The 18099-nt window shown below is 36.1% G+C and overlaps 1 protein-coding gene across 3 annotated transcripts; it reads right to left on the minus strand.

The window, feature by feature from the left end:
* Window positions 1-965: 965 nt before the first annotated feature.
* Window positions 966-14290, minus strand: FOXR2 (forkhead box R2). 3 transcript variants are annotated; one of them, XM_045072786.1, is made up of 4 exons: window positions 14153-14290; window positions 7822-7880; window positions 6167-6226; window positions 966-3795 (listed from the first exon to the last, which is right to left on the minus strand). In XM_045072786.1, the coding sequence occupies exon 4, from the start codon at window positions 3296-3298 to the stop codon at window positions 2348-2350; it is 951 nt and encodes a 316-aa protein (XP_044928721.1). In that variant the 5' UTR covers window positions 3299-3795; window positions 6167-6226; window positions 7822-7880; window positions 14153-14290; the 3' UTR covers window positions 966-2347. The 3 variants fall into 3 exon arrangements, 2 of the variants coding, with proteins under 2 accessions (XP_044928721.1, XP_004781859.1); XM_004781802.2 differs by lacking the exon at window positions 6167-6226; XR_006604584.1 differs by lacking the exon at window positions 6167-6226 and having other exon boundaries at window positions 2451-2589.
* Window positions 14291-18099: the final 3809 nt, after the last annotated feature.

An 18099-nucleotide genomic window follows, 5' to 3' on the forward strand; every position in this document is an offset into this window, starting at 1 on the left:
TCCCTCAAAATATTAAAAATAGAACTACCCTATGATTCAGCAATTTCACTACTAAGTATTCACCCAAAGGATACAAAAATAGGATTTTTTTTTCCTATTCAAAGGATTACATGCACCCTGATGTTTATGGCCACCTTTTCCACAATAGCCAAGTTACAGAAACAAACAAGTGTCCACTGACTGATGAATGGATAAAGAAGAGGTGGTATATAAAAAAATGGAATATTATTCAGCTATAGAAAGAATAAAATCTTGCCAGTTACCACGACATGAATAGAGCTAGAGAGTATTATGATAAGCAAAATGTCAGTCAGAGAAAGTCAAATACCATTATGATTTCACTAATTAGTGGAATTTTGGAAACAAATACAGACAAACCAAGAAACATACTCTTAATTACAGAGAACATACTGAGGGTTACCAAAAGGAAGGTGGATGGTAATGTGTTAAACAGGTATGGGGTTTAAGGTATGCACCTGTTATGAGCACCAGATGATCAATGGAAGTGTTGAATAAGTACATTGTATAGCTGAGACTTTTATTACACTGTATGTTCACTACCTAGAATTTAAATAAAAACTTAAAAGTAGAAAGTCTGAAATGTGCAACATTTGCAAAATAGGTATATTGTATACACTAGAAATGTGGGTTGTAATAACGTTTTAGGAATTTTACAACAGGCTCTTTTGCTTACAAGTGTTATTTGTGAAAAACATGAAAACCAAATGCTGAGTACTTATAGACAGAATGTTTTATTAATTCCAAGGTATGTTTTCAACTTTGTTTGTCTTATAATACAGACATAGTATCTACAATTATTTTTTTGAAGAATACTCTTTGAATGTTTCTTTTGGAATTCAACTTAAATATACAGTTTTGTATGTGGTGTAATATACAATAACCAAAAAAATGTAAACTTTTAAAATGATTTGACAATATATTGAATTCATTTCTTTTGTGTTTTACAAGGCATTTTTGTATCCCCATTATTGAAGGTTTTGCAATTAAATACCTCAATAGTCTAATATATTTTATCTTGAATATATATTTAATAATATGTTAACATGAAAGGCAGAAAGTTATGCTTAAATCTGATAAAATAAAGTTTATCTGTATAGAAAAGTGTTAAAGAGAATTTTGAAATTATAAAAACAAATATTTAAGCGTTCATTTTTGTTTTTATTTTTTAGTAAAACACCACTGATAGCTTTTGGTTCACAACAGACCACAGGGTAAAGTCCAAACACCTAAGCAGTACCAGAAAAGCCTTTTTGCCTATATTTCTTGCCACTCTTGGCCCTAATATAGCTAAACTGCACTGAAATTCCTACCACTCTTCTAAGCACTGAAGTTACTTTGTTTATACAGTTGCTGTGTACTTTCTTTTCTTCAGCTTACATGCCCAGAAAATCCCCATTTATTCTTCAAAACTAACTCAAAAGATATTTCCTTTTTAATGCCTTTCCCAGGAAAAATATCTCCCCTTTTCCATGACAGTGTTGCACATTTATTACATTCGTATTATAAATATGTGGTTATATGTCTGTCTCCAATTAAACTACTGACTTTTTATCTTTAGTGCCTAAGATGGACCTTGTTCACTTTGGTATTTCCTCAGTCAAGTTTTGATGAATGAAAGAATGGAAAGCAAAACTTTTGTCATCAAAAGGCTTGGGGTTGATACAAGCTCAATTCAAGGGCTTTCAATGTACAAACTACAAGTACTGCTTGGAATTATTTGTCAGTACTGGAATTGGTTGGTAACTGAACAAGGCTGAGAAGTCCAGGGTCAGGAAGAGAAAAGTGAAGCCCGGAAGGATAACATCAGTCATTAAAAAAAGAGATATATCTGATGAATGGTGAAAGAGAGATACTTGAACCTCTAGGCTTCAAACCCCATGTCTATTTCTTTTTATGCACAGATACCTTCACATGACATTTGAGGCTCTTCAAGGCCTGGTTCAATCTTACATTTTATGTTTTGTACTCCACTATTTGCATTTATATGTGAGTATACACTCCAGTAAACAGAATTCCTTTTCTTTTCTTGTGAAATATGTCCTCTCTTCTTAACTTCCATGCTATTATTCCTAAGATTTCCTGCTTCTGCTTGAAATGTATAACAACTGCCAATGTCCTCATGCAACTTTCCATTATTCTCCACCTGGATTTAAGCTCTGCTTCCTGTGTACCCACCTCTCAGTTTATTTGATACTATTCCTGTAGCTGCAGTTAAACAGTCTTGTCACCTACCGGGTAGGGTAGGCTTAGGGATTAATGAAGGCCAATCACAACAATGGTGGACACAGTAAGGAGGGCAGTGTTCCAAAAAGGGAGAAGTGGTAGTTCAAAGGCCAAAGAGGGAAGTAATCACATCTGGCTGGCTCATGCACTGTTGGATGCTTTCCCTCCGAGCATAGGCTAAGGCACGAGTTTCTTCCTGAAAACGACGATGTCCCTCCTCAGTAAGCCGCCAGAGGCAAGACCGTGGCTTTGCATTGGTTCCATTCTGAAGGTTGACTGGTGCCTTCTCAAAGCTGCTCAGGAAACAGAGGTTGTGGCGGATGGTGTTTTTCCAGCCATTTGGAGCTGTCCAAAAAAAAGGGAAATGGTGTCGGGTGAAATTGTAAATCTCTTGCACATTGAGGCCACAGGGGGGGCTGTTTCTTAATGCCAGGGCTATTAGGTGACTGTAATTGAGGGGAGGGCGGGGCCAGGACCTCCTCTCCTGGCTGTTGCCTTGCCATAACTTCTGGTTCTGGAAGCACTCCCCTTTGTTAGGAGATTGAAGAGACACAGAGCATTTGTCATCTTGTTCCTCAGTTTTTTCTTCTGTGAACTCCCAGTCACCTGGGGAATAAGTGAACCACTTCTGTGGGGAAGATTTCTTGCTGGAGGAAGTTGGCAGTGACTCCATCACTGCAGCCTTTGAGTAGTTAGACTTTTCTTCCTTTGGGAGTGGCTGAGGGTAAGGAAGCATGCTTGTCACATCCTTTTCCTTACTAGGCTTTAGGGTCTCCTGGCTGCCAAGGGGGCATGTGATGTTGGGATTTACCCACATCCACAGGTTAGGTTCAGAGTCAGGACCATCTTTGTCCAAACTGGGTCTGCTGTCTTGAGACATATTTGGGGGTTCCATTACTCGGAGTCTATATTTGGCAAGGTTCTGCTCAGCTAAGTGGCACTGGTCTGTGGTGCAGGGCAAGAAGAACTCACTCCCCATGTCCCAGTCCAGCAGCCCTGGGACCTGGCCATGGAGACTGTACCAGAATTCAGAATTTTTTAGTTTTATGTCCATCTTTAGTGGAGAAGTAGGTAGAGAGAGATTTCTAAAAAGACAGAAGTCTATGAGGCACTTTTCGAAGTTATTGTTGGGGTACTGTTTCTGATCCAGTATATGTCATCTGGGGAACTTATCAGGAGGACTGCTAGAAGTACTAGAAAAAGGGGGAATGGATACTTCATTGATGGGTTGTCAAACTTGGAGAAGTCTCAGTGTTCTACAACAAAGCTCAAAACAGAGAACTAAACAGAGCTTAGTTCAAAGTAGAATTCTTGAGTCTTCACAAGAGGACCTACACATTTTGAATTATGTGCCAACTAAGGTGACTTTCATAACAAGTTGATTGGCATATCTTTTAATTCTTTCTAGGTTCATTTAATGAAGGAGCAAACAGGTGTACAGATCACATTATATTTGAGTTGTTCTTAAATGTTTTTAAAAAATTCCATTTTTAAAGTGCTTTTTGACAAAAACTTTCACATAGAAGATCTCAATTGATGCTCATGACAGCCCTGCAAGATAACATAGTGAGTATCATTAACTCCATATTATAGATAAGGGAACTAAGATCTACAGGATATTTAAGACTATATACCTAAGTAAGTAGCAAAGCTAGGTCCATAGTCCAGATCTTCTAATCCTTTCATTATACCTACTGCCTCTTGATGGCATTCAACATACTTTACAAATGAGACAGCAATATGTGTAACCCAAGTTTTAGAGTAAAATGGTAACTATAAGAAAATGATTTCCATTAGTCTGAACCCCATGCTAGAATTCAAATATGTTATTATTTTCAACCCTACTCTGGAAAACAGCTGGCTTTCTTTTCTCCAGGTCACCTCAGAAACTGAGCTCTGAAGACAGTAGGACCAAAGAAGCTATGAAGTGCAAGTTCCTTAAAACTCCAGAGTTTTACTCTCCAGTAAATTAATCCCAAATCTGTTCTTAGAAAAATGCAAAATGGTAATGTATCACTTGAGTCTGAAAAAAACCCATCTAAAAGGATGTGATTTTGTTAAAAACCATTAGATATGAATATACCTGAAAAATAACCAGCAAGTGTCAACAGGAGATACTGGGGACAACTAATCCCCCGATTGTTTTCCTGCTGTCTTGTCTTATTCTATTCAAAAGAATCCTCCATACAGACTACCAGAGTGATTTTTCACTGTGTGTGTGTGTGTGTGTGTGCGCGCGTGCCCGTGCAAAGTTTAATAATAATATCAATTAATAGAAATCAGAAGTATTCCTCATAGGAATTGGTAAGGTAAGGTTTAAAAATATGTAACCCAAGAGCAGAGACATGGAGAACAATCTAACACATGACAACCAAATACTTGGGTAACTTGTTTCTTAAGTGTGCTCTAAAAAAGGAGGCTGGAGAATTTTGCATATGCTTAGGAAAAATATTTAAACTTATGTGTGTGGGTGAGTATCCTGATTTTCAGGCCCCCACCCATTCCAAGTGTTAATAGGCAGTGTTAGTGATTGATGAAGTCAATTAATAAGCAAATCAGGTACAATAACATAATAAGTTGAAAAAAGTGGAGGGAACTCATAATAACTTTAGAAATATATTTTCCAGTGTGTTTGCTCATGCTTGTTCTCTCTTTCTTTTACACATAGACACACACACTAATGAGCCAACATCAGCATCAGAAGTAGCACTTTTGTGTGCCATCGATTTCCAAAACCATTCCGATGCCCAGAATGGTCTCTACTAGAAGGACTGGTAAGGGGAGTTAGTTGATAACATGTTTTGGGACAGGAAAAAAATTCAGATACATCTAATAAATAAATGCTCTTGTTACAAACAAAAATGTTTTTAAGAATGTCGGGGCCAGTGTTAACAGGATGGAAAGCCAAATTCAAGAGGCTCCTGGTATCAAATTGTGAATTTTTGACACATATATTTTGATTAATTGATACTGGTTTAGTCAGTAAAGAGCTATGAATACATAATGGTACCTCAAATTCTTTTAAAAGGTAATTGTAACAAAAAAGGAGCAAATGCCATAGGATATGTAAGTTTTCTTATTTTTACATAGGAAACAAAATGTGCATGGATTTTTTTTTTCATTTTAAGTCAATGTTTACTTATGAAGGATAGATATGTACTTATTTCTGTTGGAAGGTAATCAGGAAAGAATGTATAAGAAACAATGAGTAAGCCATATGTGTTTCCAGAAAAACAGGTACCACACCAATGGCTACTGCATATAGTTATATGCTGCTTGAGCTGTTTTCTAAACCATGCACCCTGGTCCTGGGGATATATTAATCCATAGGAAGGGCCTCTTTCTAATTCGTACAGAGGACCTATCCAGTTGCCATGTGCCCACAATTCACATTTTCTTAGAGAGAGTAACTTTTTTTTTTTTTTTAAATCCACACATAGGCCAGCAATCATGTATCCTAAGAACTGGTAAAACAGATTAGTACTGATGGTCAAACATAATAATCAAGCAGAAATAGGTCCAATAAGGTTTTGCAGGTTGGTTAACAATATAGTGTAAAGAAGACAACTACCTAGGAAGACTCAATCACTCATCTTCTAGAAAATGAATTATTTAGAAAGCCCTACTAATTATAATAAAATATAAGTAAAAACCATAAACCTTAGTAGTATTTGCAAACTAAATAAATATAGAAAAAAGACAGGATAATGTGTACTGCCAACATGCAGAAATTAAGAAATATTAATCTTGTTAAAGACAAGTTAATCCCCCAAAAAACACTGCATGACAGAGAATCAAAAATGCTATTAAATGACAAATAAAACATTATTATTAAAAGGATTTTAGCCAATGTCTCATGTTAAGATTGAACTATGTGCTATGATCCCCCAAAGAATGAATTATTGATAACCCATATGGTTACCTCAGCTTCTTTGAAATGGTATTTCTCTTTTTCTCTCAAATGGGTGATATGATTGATATCCTTAAAAAATGTAAAAATAATAAAATTACTGAAATTGTAGTAAGATATCAAAAGAAGTGTAACAACTTAAAAAGGAAAAATATAAGGGTAGAAATAAATAAATTAAAACTTGGTGTTCATATTTTAGAATGAGCTTAAATGTAAGGCCATGAATATATCTGTAATCATTGCATTTGCGTATGTTTCAAATGCTATTCAAGCTGTCTGAAGTATTTCCAAAAACCCATATTAAATTTGCAATTACAGTTTAAAACTTTTAGGAAATTTAATTCATCAAATTGGTATGCAATTCTCAAATGGTCAATAAAAATTATTTTAAAAGTTATGCTTATTAGCTATTTTAATTTAACAAAATTGAGCAGTAAACAGCACAAATAGCAAATATTTTTCTTCATACACAAAAGCCATTAGATGCTAAAGAATCTATGAAAGATTTTATTATTTTAACACTACTTTCCTTGGCTTCTCTTTCCAACAATTAGATTGTCTTTTTAAGCTCCTATAGACCTCTTCCCTGATCTCACATGAACCAAAAACCAGAGTTCAAGTTTGGACATTTTAAGTTTAAAGTAGCTGGGCTTGTTCCAACAGCAAACTGTAGTAGGCTTTTTAAAATTTTAATGATTATTAATTAATTTATTTTTATTTTATTATTTTATTAATTAATTTATTTTAATGACTATTCATGGAATGCTTACTTAATTAAGCAATCATGAATTTGGTTTCTAACTACTAGTTTGGGAGCCGCAATCTGAGCTCAAAACACCTCAATCTGGCCAAAATTAGCAAGACAGGAAACAACATGTGTGGGAGAGGATGTGGAGAAAGGGGAACCCTCTTACACTGTTGGTGGGAATGCAAGTTGGTGCAGCCACTTTGGAAAACAGTGTGGAGATTCCTCAAGAAATTAAAAATAGAACTTCCCTATGACCCTGCAATTGCACTACTGGGTATTTACCCCAAAGATACAGATGTAGTGAGAAGAAGGGCCATCTGTACCCCAATGTTTATAGCAGCAATGGCCACGGTTGCCAAACTGTGGAAAGAACCAAGATGCCCTTCAACAGACAAATGGATAAAGAAGATGTGGTCCATATACACTATGGAGTATTATGCCTCCATCAGAAAGGATGAATACCCAACTTTTGTATCAACATGGACGGGACTGGAAGAGATTATGCTGAGTGAAATAAGTCAAGCAGAGAGAGTCAATTATCATATGGTTTCACATATTTGTGGAGCATAAGAAACAACATGGAGGACATGGGAGTTGAGGGAAATTGGAAGGGGAGATGAACCATTAGAGACTATGGACTCTGAAAAACAATCTGAGAGTTTTGAAGGGGGGGGTGGGAGGTTGGGGGAGGCAGGTGGTGGGTATTAAGGAGGGCACAGATTGCGTGGAGCACTGGGTGTGGTGCAAAAACAATGAATTCTGTTACACTGAAAAGAAATAAAAAAAAAACACCTCAATCCAACAAATCTTTGAGTCTTTACTTCAAAGCTTTGAGAGTTCTGAACTTGTGGGAACAAAACATCTCTTTATTTAGAATACTTTCTTCAAAGTATTATTAGACACTTTGAATTTCACTTACTGCTTGTTTTCCTTTCCAAGGGTTCAACCTCAAGTGCCTGGGAAGAGGAAGAGCACTTTCTACAAGACAAAATAAAACATAAAAAGAAATGAAAACCTTGTCAAGACAGCTAAATCCTCTAACCCACAGCCTAATTCAAAGAAGCTGTTCTTTTATAATAAGGATAATGTGACTTGTCAAACACATACAGACTACAGAGAGATTAGAGGCAGGATCCTAGGTACAGTACCTGTTTTATACAAACTCAGCTGTTTTTTGTTATTCTGAGAAGGACAAGTCACACCAACATATGGTTTGTTTTTTTTTTTAGACATATTTTGTAGCCAGGTCAACATAGCACAATGTTGGGCTCTAGATTATTAAGTGGGAAATGGAAGTCAGGCATTTGGTTTCCTTGGGGGACACTAGACCTAAAGTCAAGGACTAGAGTGGGGCTAACTCTGCTTGTAAAAAGAAGCTAAAAAATGTAACTGCCAAACCCTGGCAAACTTCAGGTCTGAGAAAGAGGAAAGTCACATAAAATCTTGCAACCAGATGCTGAGTCATACTATTCACTAGCTATGGTAACTGGTTCTATTGGATCTCCTGGATTTTTGGTATCCTCAGTAACACCACAAGGTAGGAACTCAAAACTGCCATTCTGAGATCTAATAGTGGATTGAAGCCTGGAGGGCTGGGAGGAAGCAACTAAAAAACCTCTCAATAGGGATGAGTAAGTAGATTAATGAACAAAGATAGATGAGATTCAGGGAACAGAAATGTTTCATTCAAATTAAGCTGAAAACTAAAATCTTAAAATTCATGAAAAAATTTAATAACAAGAACAATTAACAACCAAATCATTAATTCACTCCAAATAGTAATAATATTATGGAACTACCTGGAAAGCAAGTATGTTTAGGATACTCAAAGAGATAAAGAGTCAACATATTCAAAATGTACGCAATGAGGGGGACCTCGGTGGCTCAGTTGGTTGAGCATCGGCCCTTGTTTTTGGCTCAGGTCATGATTTCAGGGTTGTGAGATGAAGCCCCGTGTCAGGCTCCATGTTCATGGTGGAGCATGCTTAAAATTGTTTCCCTCTGTCTCCCTCTGCTCCTCCCCACCGTGCTCCTTCAAACACACACTTGCATTCTCTCTGTCTCTCAAAAAAAAAAAAATCTTTCTCTCAAAAAACAAACAAACCTGCTATATTCTGTAGAGATGAAAAGGAAACAATATTCCACAAAAATGATCAAGCTTTGTTCCATAGCTAGACTTCAGAAGTGTGTGTACGTAGCTAAAGGGAAGAGAATTAGTTCCCACTGCCCTGTAGCAGTGAGAAAGCCATAGATACTGATGTTCATACAAGCTGTGTTGGGAGTAGGTTAATTGCTGACACTAAGATTTTGGCTTAGATAAACCCAGAGTGAAGACACGGAACCAATGGTTTACTTAAAAAATGAACAACAATGGAGAGTATAGCCCAGTTTGAGTCAAACCTAAGTGTGAAATTTGGAGAAGATGCAGATTCATATGATATGTTTCATTCTTCTGAAGTAATCCTAACCCTTCATTGTGATGCACAGTGTGATGGTTGAGCAATCAGCTCTGCCTCAAAGGGTGCTGAGAGCGCCTTGCAGGAAGTTTACCAGAAGCTTCTGAAGCATTCCCTAAGTTTTTCTTTTTTTAATTTTTCTTAGTTTTAGAATTTTTATTTATTTGTTTGAGAGAAAGAGAGAGAGAATGAGCAGGGGGAAGGGGCAGAGGGAAAGAGAGAGAAGCAGACTCCCTGCTAAGCAGGGAGCCTGATGTGGGGCTTGATCCTAGGACCTGGAGACAATGACCTGAGCCGGATACAGACACTTAAACGACTGAGCCACCCAGGCACCCCTCAAAGTTTCTTTGTCTTAATTAAGAAATAATTTACAGACATTAAAATGCATAGAACATATATATTCAATTTGATGAATTTTGGCAATTTTATACACCCACATAACCACTATACAAAACAAGATGTGAAATATTTCTGTCACCACAGAGGTTCTTCTCATCCTCTTTACTGTCAATCTTTACTCACCCTTGCAACTACTTTCTGTTTTCTATCATCATAAATTACTTGTACCCATACTTTATATAAAAACAATTATACAATAATAATAATGATGATGATAATAGGGGCACTTGCATGGCTCAGTCACTTAAGCACCTGCTTTCAGCTTAGGTGATAATTCCAGGGTCCTGGGATAGAGCCCCATGTCAGGTTCCCTGCTCAGCAGGGAGTCTCCTTGTCCCTCTCTTCCTGCCCTTCCCCCATCCTGCTTATGTGCTGTCTCTCTCTCGCTCTCAAAAAAAAAAATAATAATGATAAAGCAATAATCTTAAGAGCTACTATAAAAATGCTTCCTTTTTAAAAGATATTATTTACTTGTCAGAGAGAGAGAGAGAGAGCATGCACAAGGAGAAGGAGCAGCAAGTAGAGGAAGAACTAGGTTTCCTGCTGAGCAAGGAGCTCAATGCGGGACTCCATCCCAGGACCCTAGAATCATGACCTGAGCTGAAGGCAGATGCTTAACCAACTGAGCCACCCAGGCATCCCAAAAATGCTTCCTTCTGAAGGAAGGTCAGCTAGACTGGAAGCTTGCAATAATGAATGCTAGAAATATTTCCACATGTTGAAGTAAAACCCAACCTGGATCTTTGTACCCAACTAATCAAGTGTGAGGAAAAAATAAAGACATTTTCTTTCCTCAGAGTTAATCACCTATGTAATGTCATTACATACATGTTAGCCATATATTTTAGTAAAGGAAATGAAGCCAGAGAGAAAATATAGGGAAAAAAGGGAACCAATGATGAGCAAAGCAACTAATAAACTATGTTTATTATGACTATAAAATTATAACTGATTTTTGTGTTTCAAAGGGAAAACTAAAATTCTATCCAAAAATAATAAAGGGTACACTGGGTCATTCATGCTTACTAAAGCATTTGCCCGTAGTTCGGAGGATAGAACTATTGAATGACTGCAGACTTTCTTTGACAATTTTATACTTATGTATATATCTAAAATATTTAAGGACAAATAATAAGAATATAAATATAGTATATAGCATTCAAATCAGTAGAAATAATGTGACACAGAAGCCAGAAAGCTGATGTTAACCAAAAACAAAAAAGAGTAGAAATTAGTCAAAATACATCAATAAACATAATAATTATAAACAAATTAATCCCACCTAATGAAGTTAAGATTGTCATAATAGTTTTCTTTTGTGATCCAGTTATACATTATTTATAAGAACTATACCTAAAACAAAACCACATGAAAATATTGAAACACAACAAAAAAACTGGTAATGCCAAAATAAAAAAGTTGGTCTGGCAAACTTAATATTAGAGAAAACAGAATCAAAAGAATAAAAAGCACCAATAATAGAGATACTATACAAACAAAATGGAGAATTATAACCCCTCCATCATAAATAAATGAGGAAGAAAAAATAATAAGGACAAAAGCTTTGAGCAATACAAACATAAAAGATAAACCTATATATATAGAGAGATAACTTTTCACCCCCAAAATAGAAAATATACATTCATTTCAAGAATTTACAAAAATTTACCACACAGTAGGTCATGAAAAAGTCTCAAAATTTTCAAATAATCTGTTCTCTGATCACAGTATTATTAGCCATGAAATATGGAAAATAATAATAAAGTAAAATATTGCTTAGAAACTTCAAAAATTACTCCTTAAAATCTCTTTGGTTAAATAAGAATTCAGAATGAAGATTACAACATATTCAAACCCAAACAGTAACAAAAACACTTATTCTGAAACTTGTGAGATACAGTTAAGTAGTATTTAGAATGGAATTTGTAGCTGTAAATGAACAATTTTGTTGACAAGTAAATCATATTATAGACTATTTTTTCCACAAATGAAAGTAGAAAAACCAACAAAAGGAATAAATCTTATTAGAAGACATAAGATAAAATCAAGAGATATACCATATTTACATTACATATTGGATGGCTCAGCATTATAAAAATGTTAATATTCTGCAATTTACTCTAAAAATTAGTGTCATTCCAGTCAAAATCTCCAAAGGATTGTTAAAAAAAAAAGCAACTTTTCAGGTTAATCTTCATATTAAGGGAAGAGCAAAAGCCCTCGAAAACCTAAGACACAATAAAGAAAATCAGTGAGGAGATTTGTCTTACCAGATACTAATTATTACAAAGCTACAGTAAGTTAAGACTATTATTAAAAGAGGGAATATGCTGAGTGAAATAAGTCAAGCAGAAAGAGTCAATTATCATGTTTTCACTTATTTGTGGAGCATAACAAATAGAATGGAGGACAAGGGGAGTTAGAGATAAGGAAGTTGGGGGAAATTGGAAGGGGAGGTGAACCATGAGAGACTATGGACTCTGAAAAACAATCAGAGGGGTTTGAAGCGTGGGGGTGGTGGGAGGTTGGGGGAACCAGGTGGTGGGTATTAGAGAGGGCACGGATTGCATGGAGCACTGGGTGTGGTGCAAAAACAAGGAATACTGTTATGCTGAAAATGAAAAAAAAATTTTTAAAAAAAGGCCACAGAATATAAGAGTCCAGAAACAAACCCCATCTTCATTACTCTATTCTTTTTCTCCTTAACATTTATCATTCCTTAACATGCTATATAATTCTATTATTTATCTTATTTTTTGAATGCCTCCTCAGGTAATAAAGTCAGAGATTTGTTGTCTGAGTTTGTTTGCCTGTTTTCAATGAAGAGCCTCTAGAAGAGTGCTGGGCTTAAAATAGATGATCAAAAATATCAGTTGAATGAATTAAAAAAACCTAAATGTGAAAATACAATCTGAAATTTTTTAAAAAGAAAATCCAGAGGAATAAATATGTTTATGTACTTGGAGTGGGGAAGAGATTCTTAGAAATACAAAAAAACAGATTACATAAAAATTTTAAACTCACAACACACACACACACACACACACACACACTCCATTATAAATAAAAGTCAAACTTCACTAGTAATCAGAGAAATGTAAATTAAAACAAAAATAAGATGTTTCAAACTATTAGATTAATAATATCTAGTAAATTTTAAGATAGTTGAAACACTACCTGAAAATACTATTTTTTTTGTTTGAAACATAAAACAATAGTAGAGTAAAAATATATATACATAAATTGGGATATAATCATTCTAATAGATTATTCTCATATTAGCATTTTGTACCAAAGCTACACAGATCAATATGGTTTAATTTCAAAAGAATAATTTTGAAAGAAGAAAGTTGCAAATGAATATATACTATATGCCATCATTTAAATGAAGTTTTAAAACCTGCAAGACAATACTATTTTAAATATATAGATTCAAAAACATGTAGTTTTTTGTTTGTTTGTTTGTTTGTTTGTTTAAAACTATGCAAAAGGAAAAAAGAAAACAGAATTATTTTCTAAAAGGGAGGAGTATATAGGGAATCTCAATTGTGTTTATAATGTGGGAAAAATGAATCAATCATGAAATACTAATCCCATCATTTTGACAAAAAATTAAGAAACAGTAACTTCAAGCTTTGATAAGAAGGGTAGGAAACACTCACCCACTACCGGGAGTGTAAATTGGTGCAGCTCTTTTAAAGAGCAATTTGTCTGTGTTTATTAAAAGTTACAATCTGTTATGCATAACAAATATCATGGAGGACATAGGGAGATAGAGAGGAGAAGGGAGTTGGGGGAAATTGGAAGGGGAGGTGAACCATGAGAGACTATGGACTCTGAAAAACAATATGAGGGTTTTGAAGGGACGGGGGGGGGGGCGGGGGGAGGGGAGGCGGGGTATCAGGTGGTGGGTAGTAGAGAGGGCACGGATTGTATGGAGCACTGGGTGTGGTGCAAAAATAATCAATACTGTTATGCTGAAAATAAAAAATAAATAAAAAAACAAAAACAAAAATTAAAAAAAAGTTACAATCTGACTACCTTAAGATTCAGCATTTTTTACTTCTACATGTGTATCCTAGAAAATATTTGTAAGTATGCTTAAGGAAACATTTAAGAGGATTTTCCTCATAATACTGCTTGGAAATCTGAAAAATAGCTAAATGCCTATCAATATGGAAATAAGTGAACTAAACACAGTGCCCCCCCCCCAAAAAGGAATACCATGCAGCTTTCACAAATAGTAAATTATTTGTAAAAAGACTATATGCAATCCAGAATTGTTGATGAAAAAAAAATTAAGTTGTACAAAGTTACGGTAAACTACGGTTAACCAGAAGATTGACCATAGTGAGGAGAGGACTCCAGTGTAGGTAGTGATGACTAAAAACTTACCTGCAGCGATGAGGAGGACCCTGATGTGACAGAGCTGGTCATAAAACGGCCTAAAGAAGTACTTATTACGGCGGCTCTAACCCGAAAATCCGCCAAAGCAAAAAAACACACATGCTCGTAAGGCGGAGCTCTCCATGCGTCTTCTTATACCATGAAGAATGTGACGCAAGCAAACTGACCGGTTGAGAAGAGAAACATCGTGATGTGGGCAGGGCTAACTGGAGGCCTACCAATAGAAATGAGACAGACGCCAGGATAGGCAGGCTACCCAGCAGTCTGCTTGTATGATAAAGAGGACCCTTATGTGGGGAAGGCTGTCCATACACTGCCTAAAAATGGTGAAACTTCATGGTTGTGGGCAGGCCTAATGAGAGGTCTTTTAATGGAAAAATAAGATCCTGGTGTCAGCAACAGTGAACATAGGACTGTCTGCATAATGAGGAAGGCCCTGGTATGTACTGAGATGAATACAGAGCTTCTATAAGAGAAGAATCCTCATATAGGTATGACAACAGAGGGGCACTTTTATGTGGGTGGAATTGTCCAGTTGCCTGCTTATACAAACCCTAGTTTGGAAGGGTATAATTAGAAGTCTTCCAGTAAAGAACAGAAGAAACCTTAGTTGGGGTGGGACTAACTAGAGGTTGTCTATGGTAATAGGAAGGAGTCAATGTAGATGGGGTTGGCCAAAGACTTGCCTGTAATGATAATGAGGTGGGGCACTGTTGTGCTTGGAGCTGGCAGAGGTGTTTGACTATATTGAAGACCAGGATTCTGAAGTGTTTGAAGTATTAGGGGCCTGTTTGAAAAAAATGAAGAAAAACCCTGTGTGGTGAAATAGAAGCCTGACTCTAGTAATAAAGAGGATCAAAGATGGGCATGACCATGTAGAAGATTGCAGATGGAGAGTTGTATACTTTTCTGGAGACTGGGTGTTAATAATGGAGTGGCAGTTTGGATCTGGTTCTATGGAAAAAGTAGCTCTGCACTGGATAAACCCAAGATTTGGTGGAGGAATTGTCTTCAGGTATACTAGGAAGAGTTTGGTATCAGATTAATGCTGGTCTCATGGAATGGGTTAGGGAGTGTGCATTTCTATTCAATTTTTTGATTAATTTTTTTAAAGAATTTGAGAATAATTGATGTTAATTTTTCTTGAAATCTTTAGTAGAATTCTGCAGTGAAGTGATATGTCCCAAGGCTATTCTTATTTTTTTAAAAGATTTTATTTATTTATTTGACAGACAGAAAATCACAAGTAGGCAGAGAGGCAGGCAGAGAGAGGGGGGGAAGCAGGCTTCCCACTGAGCAGAGAGCCCGACAGGGGACTCGATCCCAGGACCCCCTGGGATCATGACCTGAGCCGAAGGCAGAGGCTTTAACCCACTGAGCCACCCAGGCGCCCCCCCAAGGCTATTCTTATTAAGGTGGGGTTTTTTTAAATTTTTATTTATTTATTTGACAGAGAGAGATCACAAGTAGGCAGAGAGGCAGGTAGAGAGAGAGAGAGAGAGGAGGCAGGCTCCCTGCTGAGCAGATAGCCCAATGCGGGACTCGATTCCAGGACCCTGAGATCGTGACCCGAGCTGAAGGCAGCGGCTTAACCCACTGAGCCACCCAGGTGCCCCTTAAGGTGGGTTTTAAATCAATGACTCAATTTCCTTACTATTATAGGTATACTGAAATTTTCTATTTCTTCTTGATCCAGTCTTGGTAGGTTGTGTGTTTCTATATATTTGTCTATTCAATTTTTTGGCATGAAATTATTCATAGTACCCTTTTAGTTCTATAAACATAGTAGTAATTCTGATTTTAACAATGTGAGTGTTATCTATTTTTATAAGTTTTTATTTAAATTCCAGTTAGTTCACATGTGGTGTAACATTAGTTTCATGTATACAATATAGTGATTCAGCACTTCCATATGATACCTAGTGTTCATCACAAGTGAACTCCTTAATATCTACTACCTATTTAACCCATTCCCCCACCCATCTCTTTGATAAATATCACTTTGTTCTCTTTAGAGTCTGTGTGGTGGATTGCCTCTCTCTCTCTTCCCCTTTGTTTTATTTCTTAGATTCTACATATGAATGGAATCATATGGTGTTTGTCTTTATCTCGCTGACTGATTTCGCTTATCTTAATACTCTCTAGTTCCATCTATGCCTTTGCAAACAATGGCTGAGCAATATTACATACCACACCTTCTTCATCCATTCATCAGTCAATGGACACTTAGGCTGTTTCCACAAATTGGCTATTGTAGATAAGGCTGTTATAAACATTGGGGTTCATGTATCTCTTCGAATTAGCATTTTTTGTATTCTTTGGGTAAATATCTAGTAATTCTATTTCTGGATAACAGGGTAGTTCTATTTTTAACTTTTTGAGGACCTCCATACTGTTTTCCAGAGTGGCTGCACCAGTTTGCATTTCCACCCATAGTCCAAGAGAGTTCCCTTTCTTCACATCCTCACCAGCACCTTTTGTTTCCTGAGCTGTTGATTTTACCCATTTTGACAGGTGTGAATTAATATCTTATTATAGTTTTGATTTGTATTTCCTTTATGATCAGTGACGTTGGCTTCTTTTCATGTGTCTGTTGGCTATCTGGATGTCTTCTTTGGGCAAGTGTCTATTCATGTCTTCTGCCCATGTTTTAACTGGATTACGTTTATTGGGATGTTGAATTTTATAAGTTCTTTATAGATTTTGGATACTAACCCTTTATCAGATTTGTCATTGGCAAATATCTTCTCCCATTCCATGGGTTGACTTTTCGTTGTGTTGAATGTTCTTTTACTGTGCTGAAGCTTTTCATTTTGATGAAGCCTCAATAGTTTATTTTTGCTTTTGTTTCTCTTGCCTCGGGTGACATATCTAGAAAGAAGTTGGTACATCCAATGTCAAAAAAAGGTTACTGCCCATGTTCTTCTGTAAATTTTTGATGGTTTCCTGACTCACATTTGGGTCTTTCATCCATTTGAATTTATTTTTGTTTATCATGTTAGAAAATGGTCCAATTTTATTCTTTTGCATGCAGCTGTCTAGTTTTCCCAACACCATTTATTGAAAAGACTGTCTTTTTTATTGGATATTCTTTCATGCTTTGTTGAAGATTACTTTACCATATAGTTGTGGGTTTGTTTCTGGCTTTCTATTCTGTTCCATTATCTATGTGTCTATTTTTGTGTCAGTACCTTAATTTTTTTTTATCACTATACCTTTGTAGTATACCTTGAAGTCTGGAATTATGATGCCTCAAGGTTTGATTTTCTTTTTCAAGGTTGCTTTGGTTATTCAGGGTCTGTGTGGTTCTGTAAAAAATTTTTTTTAATTTTTTATTTCTTTTCAGCATAACAGTATTCCTTGTTTTTGCACCACACCCAGTGCTCCATGCAATCCGTGCCCTCTCTAATACCCACCACCTGGTTCCCCCAACCTCCCACCCCCTGCCCCTTCAAAACCCTCAGATTGTTTTTCAGAAAAACAATCTGTAAAAAAATTTAAGATTTTTTTCTAGCTCTGTGAAAAATGCTGTTGACATTTTGATAGGATTGCATTAAATATGTGGATTGTTTTGGGTGGTGTAGACATTTTAAAAATATTTCTTCTTCAGATCCATGAGCATGGAATGTCTTTCCATTTCTTTGTGTCATCTTCAAAATCTTTTATCAGGGTTTTAAAATTTTCACAGTAGAGTTGTTTCAAACCTTTGGTTATGCTTATGCCCATATATCTAATTTTTTGGTGCTATTAAAAAGGAGATTCCTAACTTTCTGTTTCTGCCCTTTCATTATTAATATATAGAGATACAACAGATGTTTGTACATTGATTTTGTATCCTGCAACTTTAATGAATTTCTGTATCAGTTCTAGCACTTTTCTGGTGGTGTCCTTTGGGGTTTTGCATATACTATTTTGTCATCTGCAAATAGTGAATG

Source organism: Mustela putorius, unplaced genomic scaffold (assembly GCF_011764305.1).
Source record: "Mustela putorius furo isolate JIRA1106 unplaced genomic scaffold, ASM1176430v1.1 tig00004121_pilon_pilon_pilon, whole genome shotgun sequence".
NCBI classification, from domain to species: Eukaryota; Metazoa; Chordata; class Mammalia; order Carnivora; family Mustelidae; genus Mustela; species Mustela putorius.